The sequence below is a fragment of the Thermothielavioides terrestris genome, chromosome 2 (assembly GCF_000226115.1).
Source record: "Thermothielavioides terrestris NRRL 8126 chromosome 2, complete sequence".
Taxonomy (NCBI): Eukaryota; Fungi; Ascomycota; class Sordariomycetes; order Sordariales; family Chaetomiaceae; genus Thermothielavioides; species Thermothielavioides terrestris.
The window spans coordinates 898,449-909,606 of NC_016458.1; the positions used below are offsets into that span (position 1 = coordinate 898,449).

Sequence of the window (11,158 nt, forward strand, 5' to 3'; positions counted from 1 at the left end):
ATTGCCGGTTTACGAAACGAGAGCAACGGCGGTATTTTTATCAGAGAAGTACATGAGCAAGACGAGAACGATTCTGCCTGGAAACCGAGTACATGGACCTGCGACGGAGACAGGGTAAACAATACCAACGGCCGCGATGAAGGAAGCCGGGGGAGCAGGGACATAATTTGAGCGGCACACCTGGGCAGCGCATACGACAATGCAAGGTTCGGGATGGACATGGACGGCATTTTACGAGCTGGTCAGGGTTGAGTTCTGTGTAGGTAGCAAGGCATCTGCCGGGGCAGCAAAAAGGGCGGCGTTTCGGGTGCCAATACCCTATTGCCAGTTCTTTTGGCGATTCTGAACATTAAGAGTTAGATGATATATAGCCGCCAGCTTCGTGGCAGTGTATGGGAATGGTCGGCCGCGTAATAATGATACAAGCGGTCAGTCAGGCAGCGTCCCTTGGAAACGGAAGTGCAAGGCTATCATTATCTTAGATGTTCTTGATATTTCTTGCTGCTCGCATCAACCGCGGCTTGCTAACAACTCGGATTCTGCGAGCGAGTCTGTGGTTGAAACGCATATCAAGCATATCGAAAAAAAACGCAGATCGTTCACCGGCCAACCCGCCGTTCCCATCCCTCTCCAGTGTGTCCCAGTGTCCCCAAGACCATTCGCAGTCTGGAACGCCAATGTATTTATTGGTGCACCCCGAGTCCACACAACCGGCACATCACAAAAAATCAGATGACCCTACAGGAAGATACGCTTGGATCAAAAACGCCGCAAACAACGCCGTAGCCTGAAAGAAGAAAGATAGTTTCGTGGAGCCAGCTGCTGGCACGGCGGTAGGAACGTCATGTTCGAGGTTCCTGCGGGAGGTATGTCGGTCGTCGTCATCGAGTCATCGTTCTCATAGTGGTCATTTCATTGTCACGACGCGCGACCAAGTCGAGCCGGGTTTGTTTTGGCGTGCCTGAGGGGCCGACGCCAGACGTCACGCGTGCTGGCTTGAAGCACATCTATAGCAGCTCGTCACTGTTTTCAACAACGCTCTGCTCGATGGCCTCGATGATGGCGCTCTCTTCGAACACGGGTCCCTGGCCGTCGCACTTGGCTTGGGGCCTGAGCCGATCGCTGACCTGGGCTACATCAACAAGCCCGCGCTTGTACAGCTCGTGATTGACGATCAGCTCCCACGTTGCCCCTGCCGCGAGGAGGCGCTCCCCCTTCTCGCTTGTCACCACCCTGTGACTCGGAGTCTTGTTGGCATGGCCCTGGAGGACGTTTGAGTAGAAGTCCGTCGGCTTGTATGACATCGGCCCGGTCGTCGTGGGCGCCGCGGCGCCTGGTGCTCCGGCGTTGGCAGTGGCCATCGAGGTCGCCCGGAGGATCTCGTTCTCCGTGCTCATCTTCTGGAGATCCCGCTTCAGCCGCTCATTCTCCGAGACGGCGTCCTGCTGCGCTTGTTCAAGCTGCTGCAGGCGGCTCTCGAGGTCCTTGACATGGCGTTCCTTGCGCTCCCGAAATGCTCGTTGACTAGAGGCGGGATTAGTGACCGTATGAAGTCGAAGAACGGGACAGTACAGCGTGGGGGTCGCGGCAAGACACAGTCAGGATGGGGAAGCGTGGCCGCTATGCAGCGCAACAAGGGGGTTGGGGAGGGGGGAAGAGAATGGTCTCGTCGGCCACCTACGCTGCGCGATTCTGGGCTTTGCGCCGTGATTGAGCCGGGGTAAGATCATCATCCTCCGAGTTGGAAGCCTGCTTGCGACTTGGAGCTTGATCGTCGGGCTCCGTCTTGGAGACGGGCACGATCTCAGGGGTGGAGCCGACAAGGCCGTTCACGGGCGGCGGCGGCGGCGGCGGCACGGCTGCAGCATGCACGGGATGCTGGCCTGGCGGTGTCGGCGGGCCCGGAAAGGCCTGCGACGAATTGAAGGGGACATAGCCGTCGAAGTTCTGAAACTGATCGTGTGGTATGTCGTTGGGGAACTGGTCGTAGATATCCTGAGTAATGCTTGTGTAAGCCCCTGTCCCGCACTCGGATTCGCGCTACTGCCAGTTAAGATGGACAAAAATGCGGAGTCCGGCAGGCTAACAGGCACAGGAAAACGACCCAATCGACTGCCGAAAAGCTACAAAAGCCGGACGCGGACCGCTCCTCTCTTCTGCCTGACTTTCTTCCTTCTTTGCAGCGTGCCTCGGGGCTGTGGAGGCCGGGTCGTAACCTACCGGGGGCGACGTGGTATTGAAATCATCCGAAGCCACTGAGTTTGAATGCGCAGGCGTCAGAGGGGGGACCTGAGCCCCTATAAACTGATAGGGCGCAGCGCCCGCAAAGTATGTCGTGTGCGTGTAGTCCATGCTTGCTGGGCTGGCCGTATTTGTTTTTCTTCTTGCTGTGTTGCTCCTCAGGTACTACCTTAAGGGAGGAAACGTAGGCGAGGAAGAAGGACTGGAGACGGATGGGATGGCGGACAGGTGCGAGCGGGCGATCAAACGGATTGAGGCCGGTTCCTGGAGTTTGGAGCAACCAGCAGGGGGGAGTGCGAACCCTTTAGGCTGCCCAATGCTTGGCCCCGGGCGAGAACAGTCTAGGCGGGGACATCCACAGCCTCATGCAGATCGGCCCAGTAACTGGGTCGGAAGGTGGGGTCCGGCGGGCGCTCAATCGCTGGTTCTGGAAGGTAAGCTAGGTACCTACCCCAGGCCGCCATGGATTGTCAAGCCGTGTGGAGATCGCCCTCGACACGGTAACTTCCGCGGGATCAACCTGCAGACTCCAACAACAGCACGGACATGGCGTGCGAGCGCCAACGAACAGCATGTGCAGCCAGGTGCTTGCTCCCATTGACCTTGAGGCAAACAATCAGGGAGACCAATTAACTACGGAATAATCTGGTTTGCACCGTACCCTAGGAGTCCCTTGATAGCAAGGACGCCGATCATCAGGCAACCCACTAACACGACTCAGGTTGTGTGCTCCGTACATGCCAGGCACGGAAGTCCTTCTCTCCATGGTTCCGAGGACTGATGGGGGCCGACCGGGACGCTGCAGGATCTTCCGGTTGCATTCGAGGCGGGCGTGCTGAGAAATCCGGGACAACTGTCCCCTCCGTTGTTCCTGCGCAACCCTGGCCTGCGAGCGGGTCTTCCGCTACCTCTCTTTTCTGTCGTGTAAAATCTGTATCTGTCCGAGTTGCCAATGGGGCTTCGGATAGTTACAGGTTCTCTCCGTAGCCGAGTCGTCTCGGCCCGGTTGATTTCTCGTGGACCCGAGCTACTAACATGAGACAGGCATACCACCTTCCGTACCCAGCTGAACACGAGCAACATGTCTTGCCTTCGAGGTCACGAAACCCATGGTGAGCGGGTACTCTGCACAGAATGCCTACTCTACGGTAATTAACGTTGGTCAGAGTAACATGTAGCCGGGACACACAACCTGAGGTAGGGAGTAAGGCTTGACCTTTCAGCTGCTGTACCTTAAGGTAGCTGGTGTGCAAGCACAGCACACCCCCGACCGGCTTTCTTTTTTCTTCTTTTGCATATCCTGTCCTATATACTGCAGACGTACCTACATATTGCGTACCTGCCTCGGCAGGACGAGGTTTCAGGCCCCAGAAGCAGAATGCTCGCTGGGAGGCAAGCAACTTTGATGCTTCGGATGCCTGGCGAATTGGGATGTCCGCTGCTTAGGTAGGTAGTGTCGGCTTGGCGTTCCTCCCCTGACTTCGAAACAAACAATGACGGAATGGGGGCGTGATAACTTCAATCTACGCACAATCGTCATGATCTACAAAAGGGTCGGGCAGATGGCTGTCCCGCCGGGAGCCAGCATACTCTGAGCTACGAGGTGATTAGCTTCTGGTGAATGATCCCCTCAGCTGAGGACAGCCCCGACGCTGACTGGATCCTCAAGCCAATAGGACTCGAGTCCGCATTGGAAGAGCAAGCCTCCAGCCCAATGGCCAATTCAAGAGTGTCTCTCGGGGAGCACAACAGGCCTGCGTTCTGGCGCTGCCTTGTTAGAACGACCATCCTCTGCCTGCCACATTCGCATCCAGCCCCGTCGCAGCCTTTCAGGAGTCGGGCGGCTGAGGAGCGAAGCCGAGTGCCGTCCAACTCTTTGCCCACCGTGTGTCGCACACCCCTCATCTGCTAAAGTTGCTTTTCGTAGCCTCAACAAGACGGTCATCCAAGCCGCAGCGGCCGGAGTTCGGATCGAAGCCTCGGGTGATAGCGCTTTCTCGTATCGAAATGGAACGCAGACAGTATTCACGTACCGGGAGACTTGCCGCGCGCATCACGGCCACACATGTGCCTTGGAGGAGCACGACCGGGGCGATGCTCTGCCACAGGAATCCGCTGGCGACGGACTGGTGCTAGGGTAGAGGTTCTGGGTTGCTACAGCTCCGAGTTCTGGTGAGTTGGATGCCGCATGGTGGACACGATCACTTCCATCCGAACTTCTCCCAGTCCACTTTCGGTCGATTCGAGAGGATGATACATCCTGCCCGCTCACTTTCTGGTGGCTCTTTGATGGCGCGGTTAACATTAGCAAGGCTGCGGAGGGAAGTTGCTCAACGTGCCTCACCCGCGCCGTCTCCGGAGCCGATCGTGATATCCAACTTGGCCTTCGTCTCAAGCCGAGAGTCAGGACGTTCAATTCGAATGCATGGGGTCTGCCCTCCCACAATCTTCTTCGCTAGGTGGGTAGGAAGGTGCATAGGTTGGTTCTTCTTAAGCTGACTTACACTCTTACCTCGGTATTTACCTGGGTAGGTACTGACCGACTCGAAAACCAGGCAGAACAGGAAAGAGCCATCGGCGAGTGACCCGATATCTTGCCCCAGAAAGCGCGCCTTGAGTTCCGTTTATGGACTTGAGCAGCTGCCACTGGGTGCCACTGGCTGCTGCTTGCGAACTTTTGTTCACGTTTTCCGGTGCTTCATGCGGCCGTTCAGCACAGAAAGAAGCGACTCCCTCCTCGATTCCTTCACGGCGCCTATTGCGAGACTCAAAGTAAGAGGCAGAGTTCCGGCAACTTCTTTACTCTTGCTTCCTTTGGCAAGATTGCGCATCCTTGGTGCTCCGGATTTCATTCAGTGCCCGGCCGTCTGCCTTCTTGAAGGCCGAGGGGCCACAGGCAACAGCCACTTGAGGCAGTCGTCAAGCTCCTTCCCAGAACCATGTTTCGCGATCATCGACCGACCGCTCCCGCACTGCAAGCCGACTACGGCTGCATGTCCAAGCCGAACGGTATGTTACATTGTATGTCGTCTCAGCGTTGCCATAGTTCCCATCATCCTTCCTCTGCCAGGATTGCCAGAACCTGCAGCAGTGGCTGGAGCATGTCTCCTTCTCGAACTCGATGCATGGTGGCATGACCTTTGGTCCCCGGTATTCCCTTCTTTTGCGTGTTTTCTCTGCTGTCTCGGCCTTCTCCTTCCTCGGCCTATTTTATTCAGGGCACATGAGCAAGAAGTGCCGAACTCAAAGTTCTTTTTGGCTCAATTTGGTCATATCCGGCCTCTAACTGGTCGCCAGTTTCATCTGCCAGCGTAAACGTTACCAAGCAACCTACGTATACGACGGTCGGCTCGATTTACAACCCCAAAGCGGCGACGCCGATTCAGCCACCCACTCGCCGCGCAAGGACGCGTCGATGTCCACCACCCTTCCGCTCCCCATCCGGTGAACCCTACCCCCCCTTCACGAACGCGTTGTTGTCGGCGTTGCCCGTGAGCGAGCAAGCTCCGCTATCCCCTCCGACTACAGCAGCCACGCTGCGGCAATACTCCCCGCTGCAGCAGAACTACGACCGAGCTGTCAGTCCGGCGCCAGAGCGAGAGAATCCAAGACTTACGGCAGGCGGAATGTCGACTGTGCCTAGCATCCGTCCGGGGAACTTGCCTTCCCCCGTGGGATTTGGAGGCAATGACAGCGTGGCGTCCGAGGATTCCTTAACTTCTCGCATCACCGTGAAGTCGCTCACGAACTTAGCCTCGTACTCGAATCCGATGCAGAAGGCTGCCCAGAAGGCCTTAGCGAGAGCTCGAACTGCCAATCTCGGGGTCCACCGTGCAGAAGCCTCTTCGCAATTCCTCTCTCCAGGCTCTGATGTTTCCAAAGACCGTCTGCCTGGCACGTACCGCCCAACGCCTGGTGCAGCTGGGCCGCCGCAGCCCCTGACGGCAGGCCCGCCCGGCCACCGACCCTACAAGCCGTCGTCCCTGGAAGCGGCGTCCAGGATTCCTCATTTGGATGGCCAGTCTGTCCAGGCTCCGCTGAAGACGACGACGACGACGACGACGAGCGGCTCCCAATCCAGATCCCCACCGATGGGTCTCCCATACACCATCGCCTCCAGCGTCCTGGCTACAATCGACGATGATGACAAGGTTGAAGGCACTATCCAGCCGGGTCCTTTCCGTTTCGACGAGACAAATCACGGTTCCCTGCCATACAATCAGCCCGAGCTCACGGGATACCGACATCCTCCCACCGAAATCCCCTCTGAAACGACCGCAACATCTGTGGAGCATGCCAAACCTAAGATCCACGACACCCTCCCGCCTGAGCGCATCGAAAAGTACTATCCCAGGGGCTTCCCTCATAACTACGTCGGCCGTCACCAACCGGTTAAGGAGGACGGGTATATGTCCTTCCCAACCATGAACGGCCAGCTCGCGCAGAAAGCATGCCCGGAACAGGTAAACAGGATCCACCAGAACTTCTATGCCGGCTCGAAGGCATTCACCAAAAAGTTGGACTCGCTTGTGGGCGATAATAACAATCGCTGCTTGGAAAGCAAGGTTGGAATCATTGGCGAAGAGCGGGAGCGGCTTCGCGGGAGCAACATCGAGAAGTTCGGTGCCGATGGCGAAATCCAGTCACAGTTTTTGAGTGTCGAGGAGGCAAACAGGATGAATGGGAGCGACGCCACAAGGCCTCTGATTGAATTGGCGCTGGCCACGTTGCTGGGCTACAAAGAGGCGAGCAAGACTGGTATCTATCAGTGGCCTTGCAGTTTCATCAAGGCCGACGACGCCTGGGTGGACGACTCGGATGAGGGAAACACAAGCTTTTTCAGCAAGCCGAAGGACGAGCTGAAGAAGAGGCGGATTGTGAAGAAGGCTAGACGGGGATACTGAGTGATATTCTGCGCCAGTCCGTTCCCTCGGAGTTAACGGCAGATTGGGCGCAAGGTTTATAGCATTGTTGGAGAGAGCTCCTCGAAAGGCTCTCCACAACAGCAAGGGCCTGGAATTATTCTTTGCCGTTCCACGGGAGACAGCTGTGTCAGCGAGACTCTCCGTGAAACTGGCGCTGATGGCGAGCAGGACGGTTGCTTTGGAGATGTAGCACCACAGTTGATGGTGCTTGGAAGGTCTGGTTGGACAATACTCTGTACACATGAACAAAATAGCTTAATTGCCAGTCTTGCACTTGCTAGCCGTGGCTTCGTTTCAACTTTCTTTACCTTAGACACGCACTTATTGTCTCGTGTTTCGGTCGCTCCATGCCCCTAGCCGAGCGGCCATGGGGCAAAGCAGAAAACTCCCATGTAGCCCGGCCTACTATGGCTACTTTTTTCCCTACCCGACAGTCTCTACATGCATCCAGCGCCGGCTTTCCCGCATACTGTTGCAAAGAGGAGCGGTACATTCTTAAGTAATCAAATCGACTCCCATACGAGCCGAGGCGGGTGATAACAAGCACGAGGGCGGAGGTTGAACTTCAGAGAGACTCCAGGTCGAGCTCGGCGGGGAGGAGGCAAGGAGGAATGAATTGAACGGCCTACCTGAGCCGTACAAGGCCACGCTCGACCCGTCCTACCGGGTTCTTCCGGGCGTCGAAGAGCGGGTAGTTAGGGCCATACGAACACCAGCTCCAAACAGGGCCTTTACTTACCTAGCTTGTAAGTCGAGTCCGCAGGGTAGGTAGTCGGGGGGCGGCTGGTAAGGCTTGTTCGTTGTCCAGCGCCTCGCGACCGCTTGGATATTTGGCCAGAGCTCGCTGACCAAAGCGAAACGTGGTTATGCCGACCCATGCACGAGTACGGAATACCAGGAGTCCCTCTTCCAAAGCTTTGGTAGCGACCGAGCGATATCTTTGTGTTTGTCCGTGAAATATGGGCCGTGATCCAATGGGAAGGCGAAAGACGTACGAGCAAAAGGTGGCTAATACACCTTACACCCGAGGCAGGAGGATTCTCCAAGCAGCTACTTGGCGAACCTGGGAGGGAGACTGACTGAATGCCACCTTCGGCTCCGTAAACGAGAGTTGAGTTGGAACCCCCTGGCGTAGGAGGATCGATGGCACCCCAAGGACTTCCAAGGCTTCACTGGGGAAACTGCCAAGTGGCCTTCAGACATTGATTACAATAAGCTTAAATTGAACGAGAGTGTAAAGCATCGCGAGAATCTGGACCTATATACGTGACGAAGGAAATGGAAGTTTTGAGAAAACAAAAGCTTTCGCCCTCAGCAAAGAGCTAGGGAGCTCAACCCCTTGAGCAGCAAAATTCGGGCGCTTCAATCAATCACCCTGAAGAGCCCTCGCTGGATAGGCGCTGTCGGGTACCATGGCACCGGCTGACCTGGACGGGCCGCCGCGAGTGGGTAATTCAAAATCCGGGTTCGAGTCAAGAAGCAGGTCTGAGCGGTTGACGGGGCGCCTGGGCATCATGTTGCCTCCATAGCTGCTAGGACCCGGTGGCGGTGGCACAGGCGGAATCCAACGCGGATTGATTCCTCGCTGGGAGATGGAGGTGAAAGTGGAACGCTCAGACTCTGCCGGGCTGCGGGAGCCTGGCGGGATATCCTCGTAGGAGTCAGCCATCGTGATAGGAGTTGGTGTCGGTTTCTGGGCCGGAGGAGGCTCGGCGAAGCGGGGGTCCACGTCTTCGTAGTACTCACCAGCAGCTGCTACCGGCGGCTGAGGCGGGGGGCTCCCATGTGGCGGAAGCTCAGCAGGGCGGCCGGCAGTATTCAGCGGTGATGGTACACGAGGGGAACCCCTGCCTGGACCCTGGGTCCACGCCTGCCTCGGTGGCACATACGAGCCCCTGAGACTCAGATGTTAGCGAAAATCTCGACAAAGAGCCGAAGGAAATCGCAGGGTGCCCTACTCGTCTTGGCTGTATCTGCTAGTATCACTCATGTGCCGATCTGGAGCTGAGGATCTTGCCTGCTGCAGCTCCAGCATGCCGGCAACATCGGAGTCGCTGTCTCGGATATTGAACTGTCCAAACCCACGAGGCGCATGTGCTGGACTACCGGTCGTCGCGTCCAATTCTACCGCTTGCCCCGGCGGTACACCGTCATCGATGCCGGGCAAGGGTGGAGGGGACTCTGCCCGAGGGAGATCGTCTTGATTTAGGTTGTAAGAGTCGAAGCCGCCGGATGAGACATTGGAGGCGGACTGGTTCACGTAGCCAGGAGCCGATGGCGGACCGGGCGACGGTCGGCGAGCGCCATAAGGGCCGGGGCCATATGGCCCGGCAGGTGAAGGCCTTCTGTCATACGGACCTTGGGAACCTGGGTAGCTCGGCGGTGGAGGTGGCCGCCCGCCTCGGATGGGCCCTCCGTAACCACGTGGAGGGGGGCCGTAACCTCCTCTGCCTCCAGGGGGTCCGTAACCTCCACGGCCGGGCGGCCCGTATCCGCCGCGGCCTCCTGGCGGGGGACCATAACCGCCATAGCCGCCTCTGCCGGGCCCAGGATACCCACCACGTCCTCTGTAACCTCCTTGGGGCAGCCCGCCTCTCCCAGGTGAGCCCATGCGCTCAATGGAAGGCGCCCTCGCAGGATACCCGTCCTGGGGCGGCAGCGGATTTCCGTACTGATCGCGGGCATTGGGCGTGTTTGTCATCGAGCGCAGGGGTGCCATATCTGTTGGACTGCTTGCGCCATTGACGTACGCAGCTGCTGGTTCGGAGGTAAAGGTGCCGGGGGGTCTATCCGATGGGCTCCTCGAAGTGAGGGGTATCCTCTCGTCGCTGCTCCTGTCGTCCTTCTTCTCAAAAGAAGCGAATTCCGGAAGTGTGTCGGCTCCGCCATTGGCACCGCTAACCACGGGGAGGGTCGGTTGTAGGGTGCTGGAAACGGGGACGGGAGCTGTGGTCTGCTGGGCCTGGCGCTTGTAGTAGTTCTCCCCACTCATCTCGGCGTTCTCAGCAATGCGCTTCTTCCTTGCCTTCCTGCCCACGATTGTCCTCCGCATGGCACACGAGACCAAACCGCTGAGGGCAACGAGGATTGTCGCGGCGAGAACAACATAGGAGCCCCAGGCCATGTGCGGAACAAATAGCAGGACATCGGCGAGAAAGCTCAGGAGGCAGACAAGGAAATTGAGAATGCCGACGATAAAGAGCAGCAGCAGGTACCTGGACGAGTGGGACGGAGAGTGGAAGTGAGCGACGACGGCGAGCACAAACATGAACAAGGTGACGCCAGCGGCGACCGGGTGGATAATCAGGAGAGATGAAATGGTGGAACGGGTCGAGGAGGGAAGATCGAAGTCGTTGGAATTTGAGGATCCTAGTACATCGTCTCAGTGAGGACTTGTCAACGGCCGATAGCAGGCGTCGGGGACGGGGGAACACTCACGGACATCGTAGCCGATCCCAATTGAGGTGCAGCCATTTTTGTCGCAATACCCAAAGACGCCAAAGTCAACTCCTTGCCAGCTGGCCAGTGGGATAACCCTGATGATGGGAGTCGACAGAACCGAAAGCATGAGCAGGACGAATGCTGCGAAAAGCAGCACCGACAGCGGTGTCGCGGGGCGTAACATGGCTGCCCGAATGCCCACCGACGCAATCGTAGAAGGGGAGGTTGTTGAGAACGCGCCAGCGCCGTCGAGACGCGGCCAATTAGGAAGAAGCGCCCGATCGCCTGTGGTCGTGAAGAGGATGCCTGGGTCTTAGCCAAGAGGCGATGCTGCTGGGCGACTAGGTCGGAGAACTTGACAAATGGAGAATGCTGTCGGCGGGAACCATAGGGGACGACTTGGGGAAAGGAGCGAGCGTGTGAAGTGCGGTGTTTCTCGGGACGCCGTGATCGATCGATGCGATTGCTGGGTCGCTGGCCAGGAAAATGCAGCGGCCGTCAAAAGGCTAGTCCATTGTTGGCACCGCCCTGGTTCTTCCCAGAAAGAATGG

At 57.5% G+C, this 11,158-nt stretch overlaps 3 protein-coding genes across 3 annotated transcripts; 1 reads left to right on the forward strand and 2 right to left on the reverse strand.

The window, feature by feature from the left end:
- Window positions 1-899: 899 nt before the first annotated feature.
- On the reverse strand, window positions 900-2,548 carry THITE_2111586 (uncharacterized protein). Its single transcript, XM_003651333.1, has 3 exons — window positions 2,221-2,548; window positions 1,682-1,995; window positions 900-1,524 (listed from the first exon to the last, which is right to left on the reverse strand). Exons 1-3 carry the CDS (start codon window positions 2,350-2,352, stop codon window positions 1,008-1,010), a joined length of 963 nt encoding a protein of 320 aa, XP_003651381.1. The 5' UTR covers window positions 2,353-2,548; the 3' UTR covers window positions 900-1,007.
- A 2,984-nt stretch (window positions 2,549-5,532) lies between these two features.
- On the forward strand, window positions 5,533-7,460 carry THITE_2111589 (uncharacterized protein). Its single transcript, XM_003651334.1, has one exon. The coding sequence runs from the start codon at window positions 5,868-5,870 to the stop codon at window positions 7,143-7,145; it is 1,278 nt and encodes a 425-aa protein (XP_003651382.1). The 5' UTR covers window positions 5,533-5,867; the 3' UTR covers window positions 7,146-7,460.
- Window positions 7,461-8,370: 910 nt separating this feature from the next.
- On the reverse strand, window positions 8,371-11,158 carry THITE_56897 (uncharacterized protein). The gene is made up of 3 exons (XM_003651335.1): window positions 10,605-11,158; window positions 9,125-10,547; window positions 8,371-9,067 (listed from the first exon to the last, which is right to left on the reverse strand). Exons 1-3 carry the CDS (start codon window positions 10,789-10,791, stop codon window positions 8,533-8,535), a joined length of 2,145 nt encoding a protein of 714 aa, XP_003651383.1. The 5' UTR covers window positions 10,792-11,158; the 3' UTR covers window positions 8,371-8,532.

What these genes read in the sequence shown, in the direction of transcription:
- THITE_2111586 (XM_003651333.1), bottom strand. Translation starts at nt 2,352, where the DNA reads ATGGACTACACGCACACGACATACTTTGCGGGCGCTGCGCCCTATCAG. An exon ending in TCAATACCACGTCGCCCCCG is followed by an intron (nt 1,996 to 2,220) that starts GTAGGTTACGAC and finishes AGCATTACTCAG; the next exon opens with GATATCTACGACCAGTTCCC. An exon ending in AAAGCCCAGAATCGCGCAGC is followed by an intron (nt 1,525 to 1,681) that starts GTAGGTGGCCGA and finishes TCCCGCCTCTAG; the next exon opens with TCAACGAGCATTTCGGGAGC.
- THITE_2111589 (XM_003651334.1), top strand. Translation starts at nt 5,868, where the DNA reads ATGTCGACTGTGCCTAGCATCCGTCCGGGGAACTTGCCTTCCCCCGTG.
- THITE_56897 (XM_003651335.1), bottom strand. Translation starts at nt 10,791, where the DNA reads ATGTTACGCCCCGCGACACCGCTGTCGGTGCTGCTTTTCGCAGCATTC. An exon ending in TGGGATCGGCTACGATGTCC is followed by an intron (nt 10,548 to 10,604) that starts GTGAGTGTTCCC and finishes GTCCTCACTGAG; the next exon opens with ACGATGTACTAGGATCCTCA. An exon ending in AGCAGATACAGCCAAGACGA is followed by an intron (nt 9,068 to 9,124) that starts GTAGGGCACCCT and finishes CTAACATCTGAG; the next exon opens with TCTCAGGGGCTCGTATGTGC.